Source organism: Tigriopus californicus, chromosome 11, assembly GCF_007210705.1.
Source record: "Tigriopus californicus strain San Diego chromosome 11, Tcal_SD_v2.1, whole genome shotgun sequence".
Classification (NCBI taxonomy): domain Eukaryota; kingdom Metazoa; phylum Arthropoda; class Copepoda; order Harpacticoida; family Harpacticidae; genus Tigriopus; species Tigriopus californicus.
Genome location: NC_081450.1, coordinates 8,778,993 through 8,793,492, shown reverse-complemented (window position 1 = coordinate 8,793,492; position 14,500 = coordinate 8,778,993). Strand labels below are relative to the sequence as shown.

At 38.4% G+C, this 14,500-nt stretch overlaps 1 protein-coding gene across 1 annotated transcript; it reads left to right on the top strand.

Moving 5' to 3' along the window:
* The first annotated feature begins 815 nt into the window (after positions 1-815).
* On the top strand, positions 816-13,300 carry LOC131890127 (homeobox protein SIX6-like). The gene is made up of 2 exons (XM_059239407.1): positions 816-1,811; positions 12,713-13,300. Exons 1-2 carry the CDS (start codon positions 1,174-1,176, stop codon positions 13,035-13,037), a joined length of 963 nt encoding a protein of 320 aa, XP_059095390.1. The 5' UTR covers positions 816-1,173; the 3' UTR covers positions 13,038-13,300.
* Positions 13,301-14,500: the final 1,200 nt, after the last annotated feature.

Genomic DNA, 14,500 nt, shown 5'->3' with positions numbered 1-14,500 from the left:
TACCGTTATTTCTGCTCACCATGTACTAGCCTACGTTCTACTTTGGAAGCATAGTCTTGAACCTTTTTGTCAGAGATAATATTTAGTTGATCTCGATTGAGTAGAAGAGTGACCATTGTACAGTCTCCTCTTACCCACCATCTGGGGATCGGTGGTCCATCGCCAATGCAACCTTAGAGAATCTCGTTCTCAAGTCTCAAAGTTTTAGTCGAGCAAGTCTTCATCGGAACAATCTTTTTGTTATCATAGTGCCATTCTCATCATCACAGGTTTCATGCCCTCGTATAAACTACGAAACAGGAGAAGAGGAAATATTTAACTTGCGGCATTGAGTAACCTTTCCTACCTAATTTTCTCAGGTAAGTTTCAAATTCACTGAAGGCACGAAAATTGTTTTTCATTTTTGAAATTTGTATTCGTTTAAATAAAAACAGCCAATTGGACTTTGTTATTGCGACTTGATTTATGCTCTTGTGTTGTATGCCCTTGAGTCCCGAACGAATGATCAGTCCTGAGTTTGTCTCCACTAACGCTCATTCATTAAAATGATCGTAGAGAGTTCATGAGTGTCGCGTGGTTAGCTTTGTTGGGAGTTCATTTTTTATGCACACGGTATTTGCCAAGTGTTTAAGCCTCCATTTTCTTCCGAGAATGGTCCGCAGATAAGCCGTTTGTTGAGTGCGGGAATAAAGAATACTGGCGGTTCTGCAAACGCAATACTGTTGAGAGTTAGTAGGCTTGCCATCTTATACCCCCCCCCCTTCCCTCCCCAATGTTGTGTACGGTGCAAGTTGTAGTAGAGTGGTAAAGTGCTTGGAATCAGAGAGGCACAGTTGTTGTCCGGAGTTGGATAAATTGCTGATGGCTAGCTGTGCCTCCTACTTACACATATCTGTGTGTGTGAGTGTGTGTGTGTATGTATGTGTGTGGCGTTGGCGGAGGAGTAGTGGTCTAGTGGGTCCTCTGCCATCCGTTTGTCGTACCGTACCAAGGTAATTAAAGGGAGGCAGATCTTGTGTTCGGGTTTTGCGCGCCGCAATCTCATTGGCTGAGAGCTTTTGACGAGGACCGACGTCGTCCAATGAGGAAAATGGATGTGTTTCAGAAAAGAGCTTGACGAGAACGAGTGCCAGATCACGCTACCTTAATGTGGTGTCTTATATTTTAAAAAAGATGGAGAGCATCCATGGAGGCAAAAATGACCCTACTCCAGTGGATTATCTTCATCCCAGACCTAGTTTACAATTGCCCACGTTAAATTTTTCGGTGCAGCAAGTGGCAACAGTGTGTGAAACTTTAGAAGAAAGTGGTGATATTGAGCGGCTGGGTCGGTTTCTATGGTCCTTACCCGTGGCTCATCCGAACACAGAAGAGCTCAACAGTAATGAATCGGTCCTTCGAGCCAAGGCCATTGTGGCGTTTCATTTGGGAAATTTCAAGGAGCTCTACAGAATCCTCGAATCCACACGGTTCACTTCCAAGGACTCCCACCTCAAACTCCAGACTTTGTGGCTGGAGGCTCACTACCTGGAGGCCGAAAAGATGAGGGGCCGACCCCTGGGGCCAGTTGACAAATACAGAGTGAGGAAAAAGTACCCCTTGCCCCGAACCATCTGGGACGGTGAGCAGAAGACCCATTGCTTCAAAGAACGGACACGCAGTTTACTCAGAGAGTGGTATCTCCAAGACCCGTATCCGAATCCGGGTAAAAAGCGTGAACTCGCCCAAGCCACGGGACTTACTCCAACCCAAGTGGGAAACTGGTTCAAAAACAGAAGACAAAGAGACAGAGCAGCGGCGGCAAAAAATAGGTAGGAACACCTGGGACAACCCCATGAAGCCTTTCATTGTGATACGTTTCATAGGCCCCCTTACACTAAAGTGTGCCTCCTTGATGCTTGGAAGAGCATTGATTGAAGGATTAATTACCTCGCCATTTGTTAGCTAGGTACGACCCGAAAGTACTTCAAATGCTTTACTTTGCTAACTGTCCAAAACACTCTTCATCAATCTACAGAGAGAGAGAGATAGAAAGATAGATGGATAGATCCAAGGGATAAGCAATTCGTTTCGGACTTGATGGGTTGCTTTCCTGGCCTGAGCACTTAAGTTGTCATTCTTATGTTCTTTAACTGAAATGTAAAGGAGTCAATAATGGAACCTGTAGTAAGTTATTTTTAGTAAATGATGTCTGGAGTAGGAAATCTTAATAATGAAAAGATGTCATTACTAAAAAATACTTTCAATGGGTTTTCATCCAACATGTTTGGTATTTTAACAATTTCGTATGAGTCATTAACCATTCTGTGAGAGCTTCTATTTAATGTAGATTGCAGTTGTCTGCTTTGGACAACACATTATCTCTCAAATAAGACTTGAAGCATATAAGAGAGCTTATCGATTTGAAAGGCTGGGGCGTTCTGATCTTGAAATAGTTTGTCATGGTTCATCACCTCAATTTCATCGATCAATCAGCTTGACCGTTTTTGGCCCTCTTTAAAGCATCAAAGAACTTATGATACTGATGTCGATTGAGGACCAAAAGAAGACGTAGACAGTGTTTTAAAGGATCATAAAGAACATGGTTTTCCAAGAAAATGTTATCGCTCATTTAGCTGTAATAAAGGTATTACAAAGATAAAATAAAGATACAGTACATTTTCAGGGGTATTCATGAGCTTTTTGTCCCTAACTAGGTTTTAGGGTCAATTCTAGTGACTGTGTAGGCTGAACGTGCGTTTTGAGAGCACCTTCAAGCCCTCGTGAATACAAGCTAGTTCAAACAAAGAAGTCCACTTTTCTTCTTTCTTGGGCTCCCTCATCGTTCAATTGATTTCTCTCTAGTATTCGTAGGGGAGTATTTATGTGTTGTTCCAGTGGCATCCTTTAATTCATCTTTATCAAAATTTCTGATCAGCCCTATATTCAAGGGCTAGCCAGATCTGCCAATTTTAAATTTTGGTGGATCAAATTTTTTCAATGCTAAGGTGAATAAGATACGGCCTATCCATATTAGGAATAAAGAGACAGAGCATAACAAATTTTATTATCTCAATAAGCCAACCTATCGTAATTATACTAAATTAAAGGTGTGATTTCCTTACTTCATCTTTTATCACATAATCGAAATTTAACCACTCAAAAAGGGTTGTTCATGTACTGAAAATGAATTAAAATCTTCATCCAAAGACTGGAATGAGTAATCTACAACAAGAAACTGTACATACCTACGCCATGACCTAGCATTTATGTACAGCTACAATGAGAAATAGATACTGTACAAGAATATGATAGCCACGTCGAAAATGTGACGTGGCAAATTATTTCAAGACCAAAATACCTGAAATTCAGCTTTGGACCTTTTCCTCTAACCCGGATATTGGCAATAAAAGTTTTAGGTCCTTTGTTTTTTATCATGGATTTTTGACCGTTGGAGAGAATTTAATCAACAATCACATTAAGCTGAAAGATTATTGTGACAAGATTTATATAGCCTTTAAGAGAAATTTGTCCTAGGTCTCGTCATTTCATACATACAATCCAAACTCTGTCGGTCATCTGTTGCAATCTGATGTAACTAGAAGCCTTTTACTCTTAACTTGGTTAAAACTTCATAATTTCATTGAATTTGATTGACTAATTTTCAATACCTAAACCACAATATGAAGAAAAATGGTCCTCTCCGTTCCTGTACATTCAGTACTATTATTATATCTGACAATCTTGAACTTAATACCACCATCCTGGAAAGTCATTTTTGACCAATCACTGAGAAGAAAGGAAACATCCAAAATATAGTACTCATCGACGATTGGTTGAGCAAATTGCTGCCATTGGCAATTGTGTGCCTAAATGAGATTCACAGATATTTTGCAATTCTTGCTTGTTTGTTTTTGAGGTCATGGAAGAGAAATCGCGAATCCTGAGTATCAGACAATTGTGTGGCAAATAAACCACATATTTTCGCTCGATACCTAGATAACGAAAAATGAAATTCCCTCACATTCCTCATCATTGCATTGAAAAAAAAGCCTTTAACACTAATATGTAGTAGCACTTGTATCAATACTAGTCTATCGACTGTGAGAAAAAAGTCGATTAATTATTTTCGAGTTGCACCTTCCCACATTCTATGAAGCTACTCCGTTGACGTACCGAACGAACATGGAGTCCATCGAGTGGCAAGCAAGCTTCCATTCCAGGCGCCTGATGGGATGGCCAGAGGGTTCATTGCCTCTAAATTCCTGTCTCTTTGTATCAGCCTTCGATTCATCCGTCTTAGCGCAGCAAAAGAGAACAATGTGAACCAAACTTGAATGCGACCGATTTATATTTTCTTCGAGATATTTGTATTGGTTAACACTGAGACACAGTCTGCCTTTCTCTTTCTATAGGGTGTGGTGCAGGTGCATTTGACGATTTCTAACATATTGGAATGCCATAGTATTGATTAACGGTAAAAATGAGAAAATAGGAAAGCTCTGCTATTGGAATCGCAACTAGTGACAGGTTTGCAGCGAAGAAAACTTGAACATGTTTGATGTAATACAGATTATAAAATATCGAGTGGTTGTTTTTCGTGTTCAAGAACAATCGAACAAAATGACGAACCATTTCGATGACAGATTTCAAGACAATAGGTTTAAGCAAGACAAAAGTTCTCCAGACCAAACTTTATTAAATCTTTACTTAATGTTTGCCGTCCACCAATAACGAAAAGTAACTGATAATTATTTACCCCGAAGTCTACTCTTTTTTGGAAGTATCCTGCGATGCCTAGCTTCCGGTGCTGACTTTTATTCTACCAGATCTTGAACACTTAAGCAATAGGGGCCCTAATTTCCAACGTTTGACAACCCAAGTGAAATGGGGAAGAAGCACGGTAGATTGCTAGAAAAATCTGAGCATGATTTGTTATGAAAGCAATTTTTTCCGGACATAACGTTACATGAGTCACTAATTAAACATAAGATCTTGAAAGAATTAATCAAAAACAATTTAAACGCATTTTAACTCTATCAAGTGAAATCGGCCTAATCGGCCGTATTTTTGGAAGAGGCTACCTCACTAAGCGCCCTTTGAAGTGCAGAATGTAAGCCATATTTCCTGTAGATTAGGAAGCATTTGGAAGCTAATGCGGGGAGTTTCTCTTTCACCTGAAGAGAGTTGGAGGGATCAGCTCCTGAGGTGGGATATTTTTGTTTCGTAAGATGGGTTTCTCTGTCGCTGGCTCCAATTTTGACGGATAAGTGGTCGATTTTGGAGCTCCTTATAGAGGCTGAACATTTTGCCACGATTCAAGACAGATAGTCGGTTTGTCCTTAGAGTGGGGATTGAACATGTTTTTTTGTATTAGCAAAATAATTGCTAAGATTGCTAAGCTAAGATTTCTTTTTCATGGGTTTTGTAACCAATACAAAGAATGTCATTCAATGTGAAAAATGTCATGTGTGATTGATTAAAAACAAACTATAATGAGAAATGGTCAGGTACAATGATAAAGCACTTGGTCTACTTACGAATTGGTATTAGCCGATCTTATTCAATTAGTGGGCAGTTTCCTAATAACAAAAACATTTTAAGCATTCTCTATATTAGAAATAGTAGTTTCACGCAAAATATGCCCACATTTCTTATTATCTTAATACATATGCATTCATTTTTGATCACTTAATAATTAATAAAATTGATATATTTTTTTGCGGACTTCCTTACTGCTTCTGGGAATGGGATCGATCCCCAACAGTTCAAGACGGAAAAAGTATGCATTTTACTTAACGATTTACTTAAATCATATCATAACTAATACACCAAAATTTAAAATTGGCAGATTTGGCTAGCCCTAGAAGAGGATTGCTCAGATATTTCGATCAAAAAATTGTCCAAATCTGACTTAAAGGAGGCTATTGTATCGACACTTGCATTTACCCTACGAATATTTGAAGGCAGCAAATTGTAAAATGAAGCAGCCCGAGAAAGAAGAAAGGTGGACTTCAATGTTCGAACTACCTTGGATTCTCGAGGGCTTGAAGGTGCTCTCAAAATGCACATTAGGCCTCTGCGGTTACTACAATCGACCCTAAATCCTGGGTTGGGACAAAACTCATGGATGTTTTTGAAGACGTACAGTACCAGATACCTTCGTACATTCTCTGAATACTGTACAATCCCAACCTTTCTAACCTCTCCCAATTCCCAATACGAGAGCTCTCTCATATCCTCACTGTTCCTAGTAAAACATCTTTGGACCTGCTGGAGCTTTTGCAAACCTGCTGAACTAATTGGAGCTCAAATGAGCGAGTCATATTCAAGATGTGGCTGAACAATCGACTTGTACAGAGTTAGCATCGTGATACTAACTCTGGACTTAAAGGTGCAATAAATCCAACCACATGTTTGAAAAGCTTTGACAACTGAGGATGAGGTTTCACAAAAATTTCTCCATATAATAAAGAGGGAACTCATGCAGTGCTTGAGTACGATTTTAAGTGCAATTCTCATAAAAGTATTTGCAGTTTATATTTGAGTCTTAGCCGCACATTCAATGGAAATTCAGATATTTGATTTAATAAATACCCTCTTTTAAGTGAAAGAACAACATGCAGCCATCAAAGACTATCGTTGTCTACAATGCCTTGTTTTAACGTCAAATGGGAAGCATCCTCAAATAGCAAGCATTTGGTCTGATCTTAAAAATGTAAATATTCACCTTAATCGGGACCGACTGCTGTGGGTTTAGAATACATGATGGAAGCAGTACTCTAAAGGATGCTATCCTCAAATAAGATGATTGCCGCTCAGCATCAGAGACATGCATTCGTTGTTACAGCGCCTTTGGAATTGATCGCAAGTTCGACCATTTCAGCTGCCAAAAGCCGAAGCAAACCCTATATGACACTTTGGCAAGGCTTATGTGGAATTCCACCCAACAAACATCGGATCATTGTGTATAAATAACAAATGCTTTATCATAGCCTTTCGAACACAAGGCTTTTGTTCAACGCATCTGACCATACCTTCCATTGTAGTGATACTGCGTTGGTCAATAAAACCGTAGCAGGTTTTATTTTTGTGGTTTTGACGTGCGGTTAGTAAATGCAAAACTTGTTTCGTTGACAACATGTTCATTAACGGTTAACACCCTCGGTACCTTTATTTAATGTTAACGTAACCAACTAGTTAACTTTTACTACATTTTGGTCCGTTAAAACTTTAGCTTATATTTCCACTAAAATAATATCATTGACACAATGTTTGATATTTCAAACTTACCTGTGATACCAATTTCATGGGTAGTTTTCTCCCCGTCACCTAAAAACACTCGGGATAGCTTTCCCAACAGGGTCATACCAGTTAGTGTTGTCAGAAGATGAACAGATCAGTTCCTCGATAAAGGTCCGCCTTTTTCCGATTTTAACTTCCGTGTTAGCGATTAACGATGCTCGTCGTTGCAGAGATCAAGAAATCCTTTTTGATTGAGTTTGATTGATCAAGCGTGTGGTTTTTCCTGGGGAGTAGAGAAAATTAATCAAAAACGTTACAAGCTTACCCTGCCATAGAAAACGATTGTCACATGCTGATATCCTTTCTTTTTTTAGCCATGATAAGGTTTTCAGCATTCCCAAATTAGGCTGAAATCAAGTGATTTATCTCAGTATGATAACTGACATAAAGTATTTATTCATATTTTTGTGATTATGAGCAGAACATTTGCCAGGTAGCTTGATTCATGGTACGGTGTGATGTAAGACCCGTGACCGGTAACCGGTGACCCATGATCTTTGATCTGAATTGTCGCAACCATGAGCTCGAAAATGAGGTCCTCGACGAAATGATACTGCTTGTCCCGTGTGAAGCTATAGTTTGAATCGCTTCCACCGCCTAGTTAGTTAAAGATATCTAGGACAAAATACAGTTGAAGATCTAGAATGCAAACTTCCGTACATGACTAAAACGCTTCATCTCGATATCTTTGGCGAATCGCCGTTTGCTGATCATCTCATCAGCCATCAATCCATGGGAAGGCGGTCGGCGCTCGCAGTTTCGTTTCCGCTCTTTGCCGCTCTTCAACAAAGAGCTGTGACCGGCTGACAGAACGTCTACCCACTGAGGCAAGGAATTGGGAACACCGCTAAAATAGGGAACCAATAACTGATAAGTGCTTTGTCACTCATAAGAATCTTTCCTTTACTGCAAACAAACATCTTGAAGAAATTTATGAAAACAAAGTCAAAGATGTTTGGAATTTTCATAGGGCTCACGAACATTATCAAACACCTGGTGCCATTTTGAAACCTTTAGAACGATGTAACCCAACAACTAGTTATGCATGTTTTTATTTTAACCCAAGTTAGGTATTGTTTTGAGGAAAGGTTATCACATAAGTTTGATTTCCATCCAGAATGGACGTACCTTGCTTTTCCAGACTCAATCAATGATATTAACCAATTTATTGTATGTACAGCCAAACGCGAGCTTCAACTTAGCCCAAAATTGACACTGGCATTTCAATGGCAAGAGGTTGTACTCTTAAAACGTGATTAAAGAAAGGCTGGGAGGATGATATTGAAAAAGTAGATTTTGTAGCATGCAGCTCTATCCAGAAATATGTCCAAGGAAAGTGCTCAGATCATTACAAAAAATAAATCTCTGACTGGAAGACTCTTCAAAAAATATTCAAAAGGCAACATTCGAAAAACCCTTCGAAACGTATTCACGTTTATGCTGATACAAATAGTATACCGATATCGTAAAATTTGCACAACTTTTTTTCGAGATTGGTCATGATTTACATGAACCAAGCTAACGGAATTTTTTAGGCGCATATTCAAGAACTTGATTATCCAGACTAGTGCTGTAGAAAGGCTCATTTCGGTTTCAGCAAGCCGTTGGGGTTTGGCATTGGACACATGTAGTTTAAAGATTCGAGAACAAAAGAGCTTGCAACTTTTTTTGCTGAGGAATGAATTGGTCTTTCATCTTGCTCCTGAAATATCAAATATATGTTCAGAACACTCTGTCGTCCCTCTAGTGAATGTGACGCTTATCTCTATAGCACTCTAATTCGGGCAACTAGTTTCAATAATAAAGCCCTATTCATTTTCTTGAAGGCACATTTAATTCCAAATGTTTGCTCATTTGGGAAAGATGAATCTTGGGAGTAGTTTCTAATGCGATTTAGAGCCAACTTTGAGCATTTTTCAAAAATATAGCAAATGTTCAAAAGCCATAATCCAGGACTGTGCCAATCTGAAAGCTCTATTTTGGTGGTAAAACGTGGACAAACAATCTTTAATCTTGGAGTGTCAAGCTAGCGTCATACAAATGACTTTAACGCCAAGAAAATGACGGTTTTTACAAGGCATACTAATCCATTCTTATTTCAATCTTTCACGAACTCCCTAATGTATCTAGCATAATTTTGCAAGAGGAACATGACGCATTTTTAATGCAGGACATTACTTTGAAAGTGACTGAATATTCTTCGCGTCAAATTCGTTAAAGAGGCTCTTTTTAGTGCAAAGAGGGTTTGTGCAAAAATAATTCATACCCTTCAGAACAAAGTTGGACAAGCTGGCTAGTTGCATTTATTGGAACTTGGGCTGATTTTTGAAAAAAATGCCTGATGGTATTTCCAACTCAGCATATTTTCATGAACCACGTTGGCTAAGCATTCGTCTCACTGTACATTCGGCAAGTTGTAGAACACATTTAGAATCAATTTTCATCCCGCAGGACTCTTGGACTAAATTTTCAAGAAGGTTGATTCGTTTTGTAGGCCCCCACCGCATTCTTACAGATGATTGCCAATATTAGGTTAGGTCAGAAGTTCCTGGACGAATAATTGCGTCTGCGAATTTTCCAACTTCATTTGCAAGTTTTAGCACTTCTTACAAATGGATTGCACAATTTGAACAATTTCAGAGAGAAACGTTTCACCACGGTTCAAAATTGTTTAGTTGAGACTGAAAGAATTTTTTGTCAAAAATCGGCTATTTACTCTGATCTCAAGTACTTGAAAGAGGTTATACCTTTCTTTTGCTTTTTTTTATCTTGTCATGAAAAGGTGTTGTCTAATAGCTGCATTCTAATTCTTTTTTTTTTCATTTTGCTGACATGTCTTCAGATTTTGTCAATCCTTCTCTATCAAAACTATGTAAAGTGCTGATTTAGCTTGACAACACTATTCCATATTAACCTTTCTTGTTGCGAGATACAAAATAGCCTTCGTAGCCCTTCTGAACTTGTAAGGTCTAGTGTTTTTTTTTAGTCCTTTTTGTAATTTCGGGCCATTTGGGTGAAATATTGTTTTCTGAAGTGATTGTTTTGTGAGCATAATTTGGCTCGGCCTTTTCATCAGATATTTCAACACGAATATCAGGCATTCCATTTTATCTATCATTCCATTTGACGTACTCCGTAGTTGCTTGGCATTTGGTATTGGTTCTTCTTCCTCTACTTTTTTATATTTTGCTAAATTTTGATCACTTTTTCTCATACAACCTCAAAAAAACGTTGCTGGATCAATCTCTTTTCACTTTCTATATCACTTGGTTTTGTGAAATTGTGATACTAATCAATGATTTAAATTTGTTACAAGAGTATAGAAAAAATTGAATCCCGCCTTTTGCGCAACAGAAAGTCAAAAGTGGATAAACTGCCTTTGCAGGTTTTTTTTTTATTAAACTTTGCATAACTAAAATTTGAAACATGTTCGAGATGAGACGAGGCATCCATTATTTTGTTATCACACATGCTTCTGGCATTCCTCTGATCAAATCTTCTTTTCCCTCTTTCACTTTTCATGAGCTATTTTGAGTCTTAATTTAAGTAAGTATAGGTCGCTGGTTCAAATCCGGCTCCAATGTCCATTTACAGAGGGTCAGTCGACGAGCCCAGGAATACACGTCTGAACGCATGTAGCGGGTTGAAACAACTGTTTTATCAGCGATAAATTTAGCCACAACACTGGGAGAAATCTGACTACAAAATAAATGCAAATTATTTATAATTAGTGGTCGAGCTTGAAATTGATTTGCAGGTTAAGCAGAAATTCCAGAGAATTCTTTCGAAACCAATTTTCTTCTTTAGACAATTCAGATAATCGCCACTTAGGAAAAGCAATTACTCATATGAAACCCTCTTTCATTTCTGCTCAACGCGCATATCAATGTCAAATCCGCTCTTTATTCATGATCTTTGCTTCCGATACTCGGAACACCTTGTAATTTCACCATGTGAACAGCACTATGACAAAAGACATGTAATAGCCGCTTTAGATACGTACATGTTGCTTGGGATGTAGTCACATTAGGGTAGCACATAGATTTGAACAATATGAGATTCCATAAATTCACTTGAGCTAACAAACCGAAAATCTTATCATATGTCTGTTTCGATGCTTATTACTTCTTACAGCAGACATGATATTCAAAATATGTGTATAGGCACAAGGTCGGTAAAATAATTAATCATTAAGAACATGTATGTAGCTTCTCCGATTGGCCTTGGGTGTACTTTCAAAAATGTGCGCTGATGTGTATGTGGCCGGAATTCGATTGGGAATCTCCGTCAAACGAACATATATAGTCGGATTCATATCTGGGGATGCAATTGAACATCTATTGCTTTAGGGCTGGATTTTCTTAGAGTATATTCATCAAACATGTAACCATGCGAAGAATCTATTTTCTGCACTTCTATTCTTCAATATTAAGTGGGAATATCTTGGGATTTGAAACCTAGATTTTCAAGAGCCTTTAACGTAAAAATTCAGCTTTTGAAAATCCATAACCGAGCAAAAAGGTTTTCAACAGTTAATCAGTCGAGAAAAAAAGGTGATAGATATGTAGACTTTACTGATGTGATCAATCTGTCTGCGCCTCAAATTTTCAGACCAGCACTGCCAAATCTGATCCAGGCTGGATATTGATAGGTCAAGGACCGTACATTTTTTGACCCAAAAGAATCCAGATTGGATCAAACTAGTCAGTACTGGTTTGAAAGTTTGAGGAGTAAGCAGATTGATAATATGTAGTTTGTTTATTTTGCATAACCGAATGTAAGAAAAGGCATGGCTGTTGATGAAACTTCCCTAAGTACTAGATTAAACTCTGCATTCGATTGTCTGGACTACTATAGCAATTGATATGTTTACGTATGACCTGGCGAATAGTAGTGTTGTGCAAGGGTTTCGATGTAGCATCTCAATGAAAAGCATGGCTTTTTGCGCTTGATATGACCATATTGTAGAAGTAGTCTCAACTTTCTCTTTTTCAATGAGGTCGTCAGTTGTTCTTGGCATTGATTTATCATCCACGCGTAATCAAACTCAGATGCTCATGATTTGCCCCAGAGAGTAACAAATGGCACGTTAACTAACAGTTTCCATGCACTAGGCATCAATTATTGAAAGTTGCACCTTTCCAGTCATAAGTTAGACCTTATGCGTCCTCGAGTTGCACCTTTATCCCTTTCAGTTGCACCTTCTCAATACTAGGGTTGCGCCTTTTCAGCCAAAAAGTTGCACCTTTCCCCATAACAACTGAGGTTGCATCCGTTGGTTGGTACTTCTTGATTCAGAAATCATTACCAAAAGCCCAATTCCATCCCTTGATATTGATGAGGCCTCTATCGAAACGCAAAAAACAGCTTTTGTAAAAACTTTTAAAAGCTGTCCTATGTCATGTTTCTTTTCTATCGATCATTTCAGATTCAATCAAGGTTGCAGCGGTGACGATTCGAAAGATGGCGACCGCGTGGACTTGGGAAGCGACGATTCGGACTCGGAGCTCGATATTGAGGGCACCACGAATATGTCGGACCATTCGAGTGAGGCCTCTCCTAAGGAACAGCTCGAGGCAAGCACCACAAAAGAAAACGAGTCTCAAAAGGATTGGTCCAAACCCGACCACCATCACCCGCATCATCATTCGACGAGCAATCTTCATGGATTGTTTGTACCCTTCTTCCCAAATAATCACAATCTAGCCTATCCATATCCCTTTCAGCAACATCTCTTCCTCAATAAGGATTGAGACTTGAGCTAGATTTCCCATTCCTAAACATCTTCCTCTCCCTGTTTCCTGCAACCATCGTCATTATCTCTATCAACAAAAAACAACAACAACACCAGCACCACCACCATGGAACATTGTCAACATCAACCCACGCAACACCACAACCACCATGCATTGTCTCCTTTTACTTGACTTTGTATAGCTAGTCAAATCATAAAAGTGATTTCTAAATATTGATGCCCATTTTAGTGAATAAATGAAAAGACCTTTTTTCGTTTGCATCCGTGAATTTTCTTTGAAAATTGACACAATAAGTTTATTTGTTACATCATAGCTCTCCAGGAATTATCTAATTTGTAATCGCATAAGGATTCCAGTAAATTAAAAAGATGAATTTGCATTGGTATGGAAGATTAAAATGATGTTACTTGTGGTATTTTAGTTGATTGAACGAAGGTGTTCCGTTTGGGAATGTTTTCGGTCACCCTACTTACTTTTTCGGAAAATGGCGCACAGGTACTAGTCCCAGCACATACGTAGGTATCTAAATTTAGTAAGGAAAACCGAGAAAACCACAAATAGTGTCGTGAAATAGTGAATTAATGTCTTTTTGAAAGCTATCAGACGTCTCCGATTAACAGTTGTTATTAAACTTCCACAATTATAGTTATATTTGAATAAAAACTTTGAGAAGCTGTTGAAAATGGGAGGATAGATATGTTTCGAATTTGAAATCTATGTGACTGCCGCAACAGCCAATGAGATGGCGAACCAACCTTTCTAACGCATGTTTACCGGCCCCAAAACCAATGAGTGACATGTAAATGTAAAGGACGAAAACGAAAACACTACAACTTTAGGATTCCAAAACGTATGTAGGTTAGTTAATGTTACGAAAATGAAATGGTCTTGCGTCAAGATTTCAATACTTGTTTAGGTTACATGACTAAAACTGATAAATGACTAAAAAATACAAAACGACAATGACTTTTCGAATATTTTTTTCTGAACCTTTATTAGGGTAGGATCTCTTCGACCTTACTTCCAAAACATTAAGTTTTCTTTCTTTGTAATAAATGCTTGGAAACTTATGTCTAAGGCATATACGGACATCACTCTCTGGAAACTTAACCTGCTAACAGGGCCGTGAGGAAAAGGATTAATGGCAATATACAAACACAGACCACCAATGTTACATCGGACCACATATTGACCGGCTTAAAGGGAGCAAGGCTGAAAATGTGAAAGATCACAGCAATAACATCACCATGGAACATAGTCAACATTAATCCACACAACACCATAACCACTACTTGACTTTGTATAGCTAATCAAAACATAAAAGTGATATCGAAATATTGATGCCCATTTTAGTGAATGAATGAGTCCAGGTGTAAAAGGTCTAGTGAGAGCAACTCACTAGTCATAATGATAGCTCGTTCTAATTTAAAATTTCAATTCAAGTCTCTGATTAAATTCTA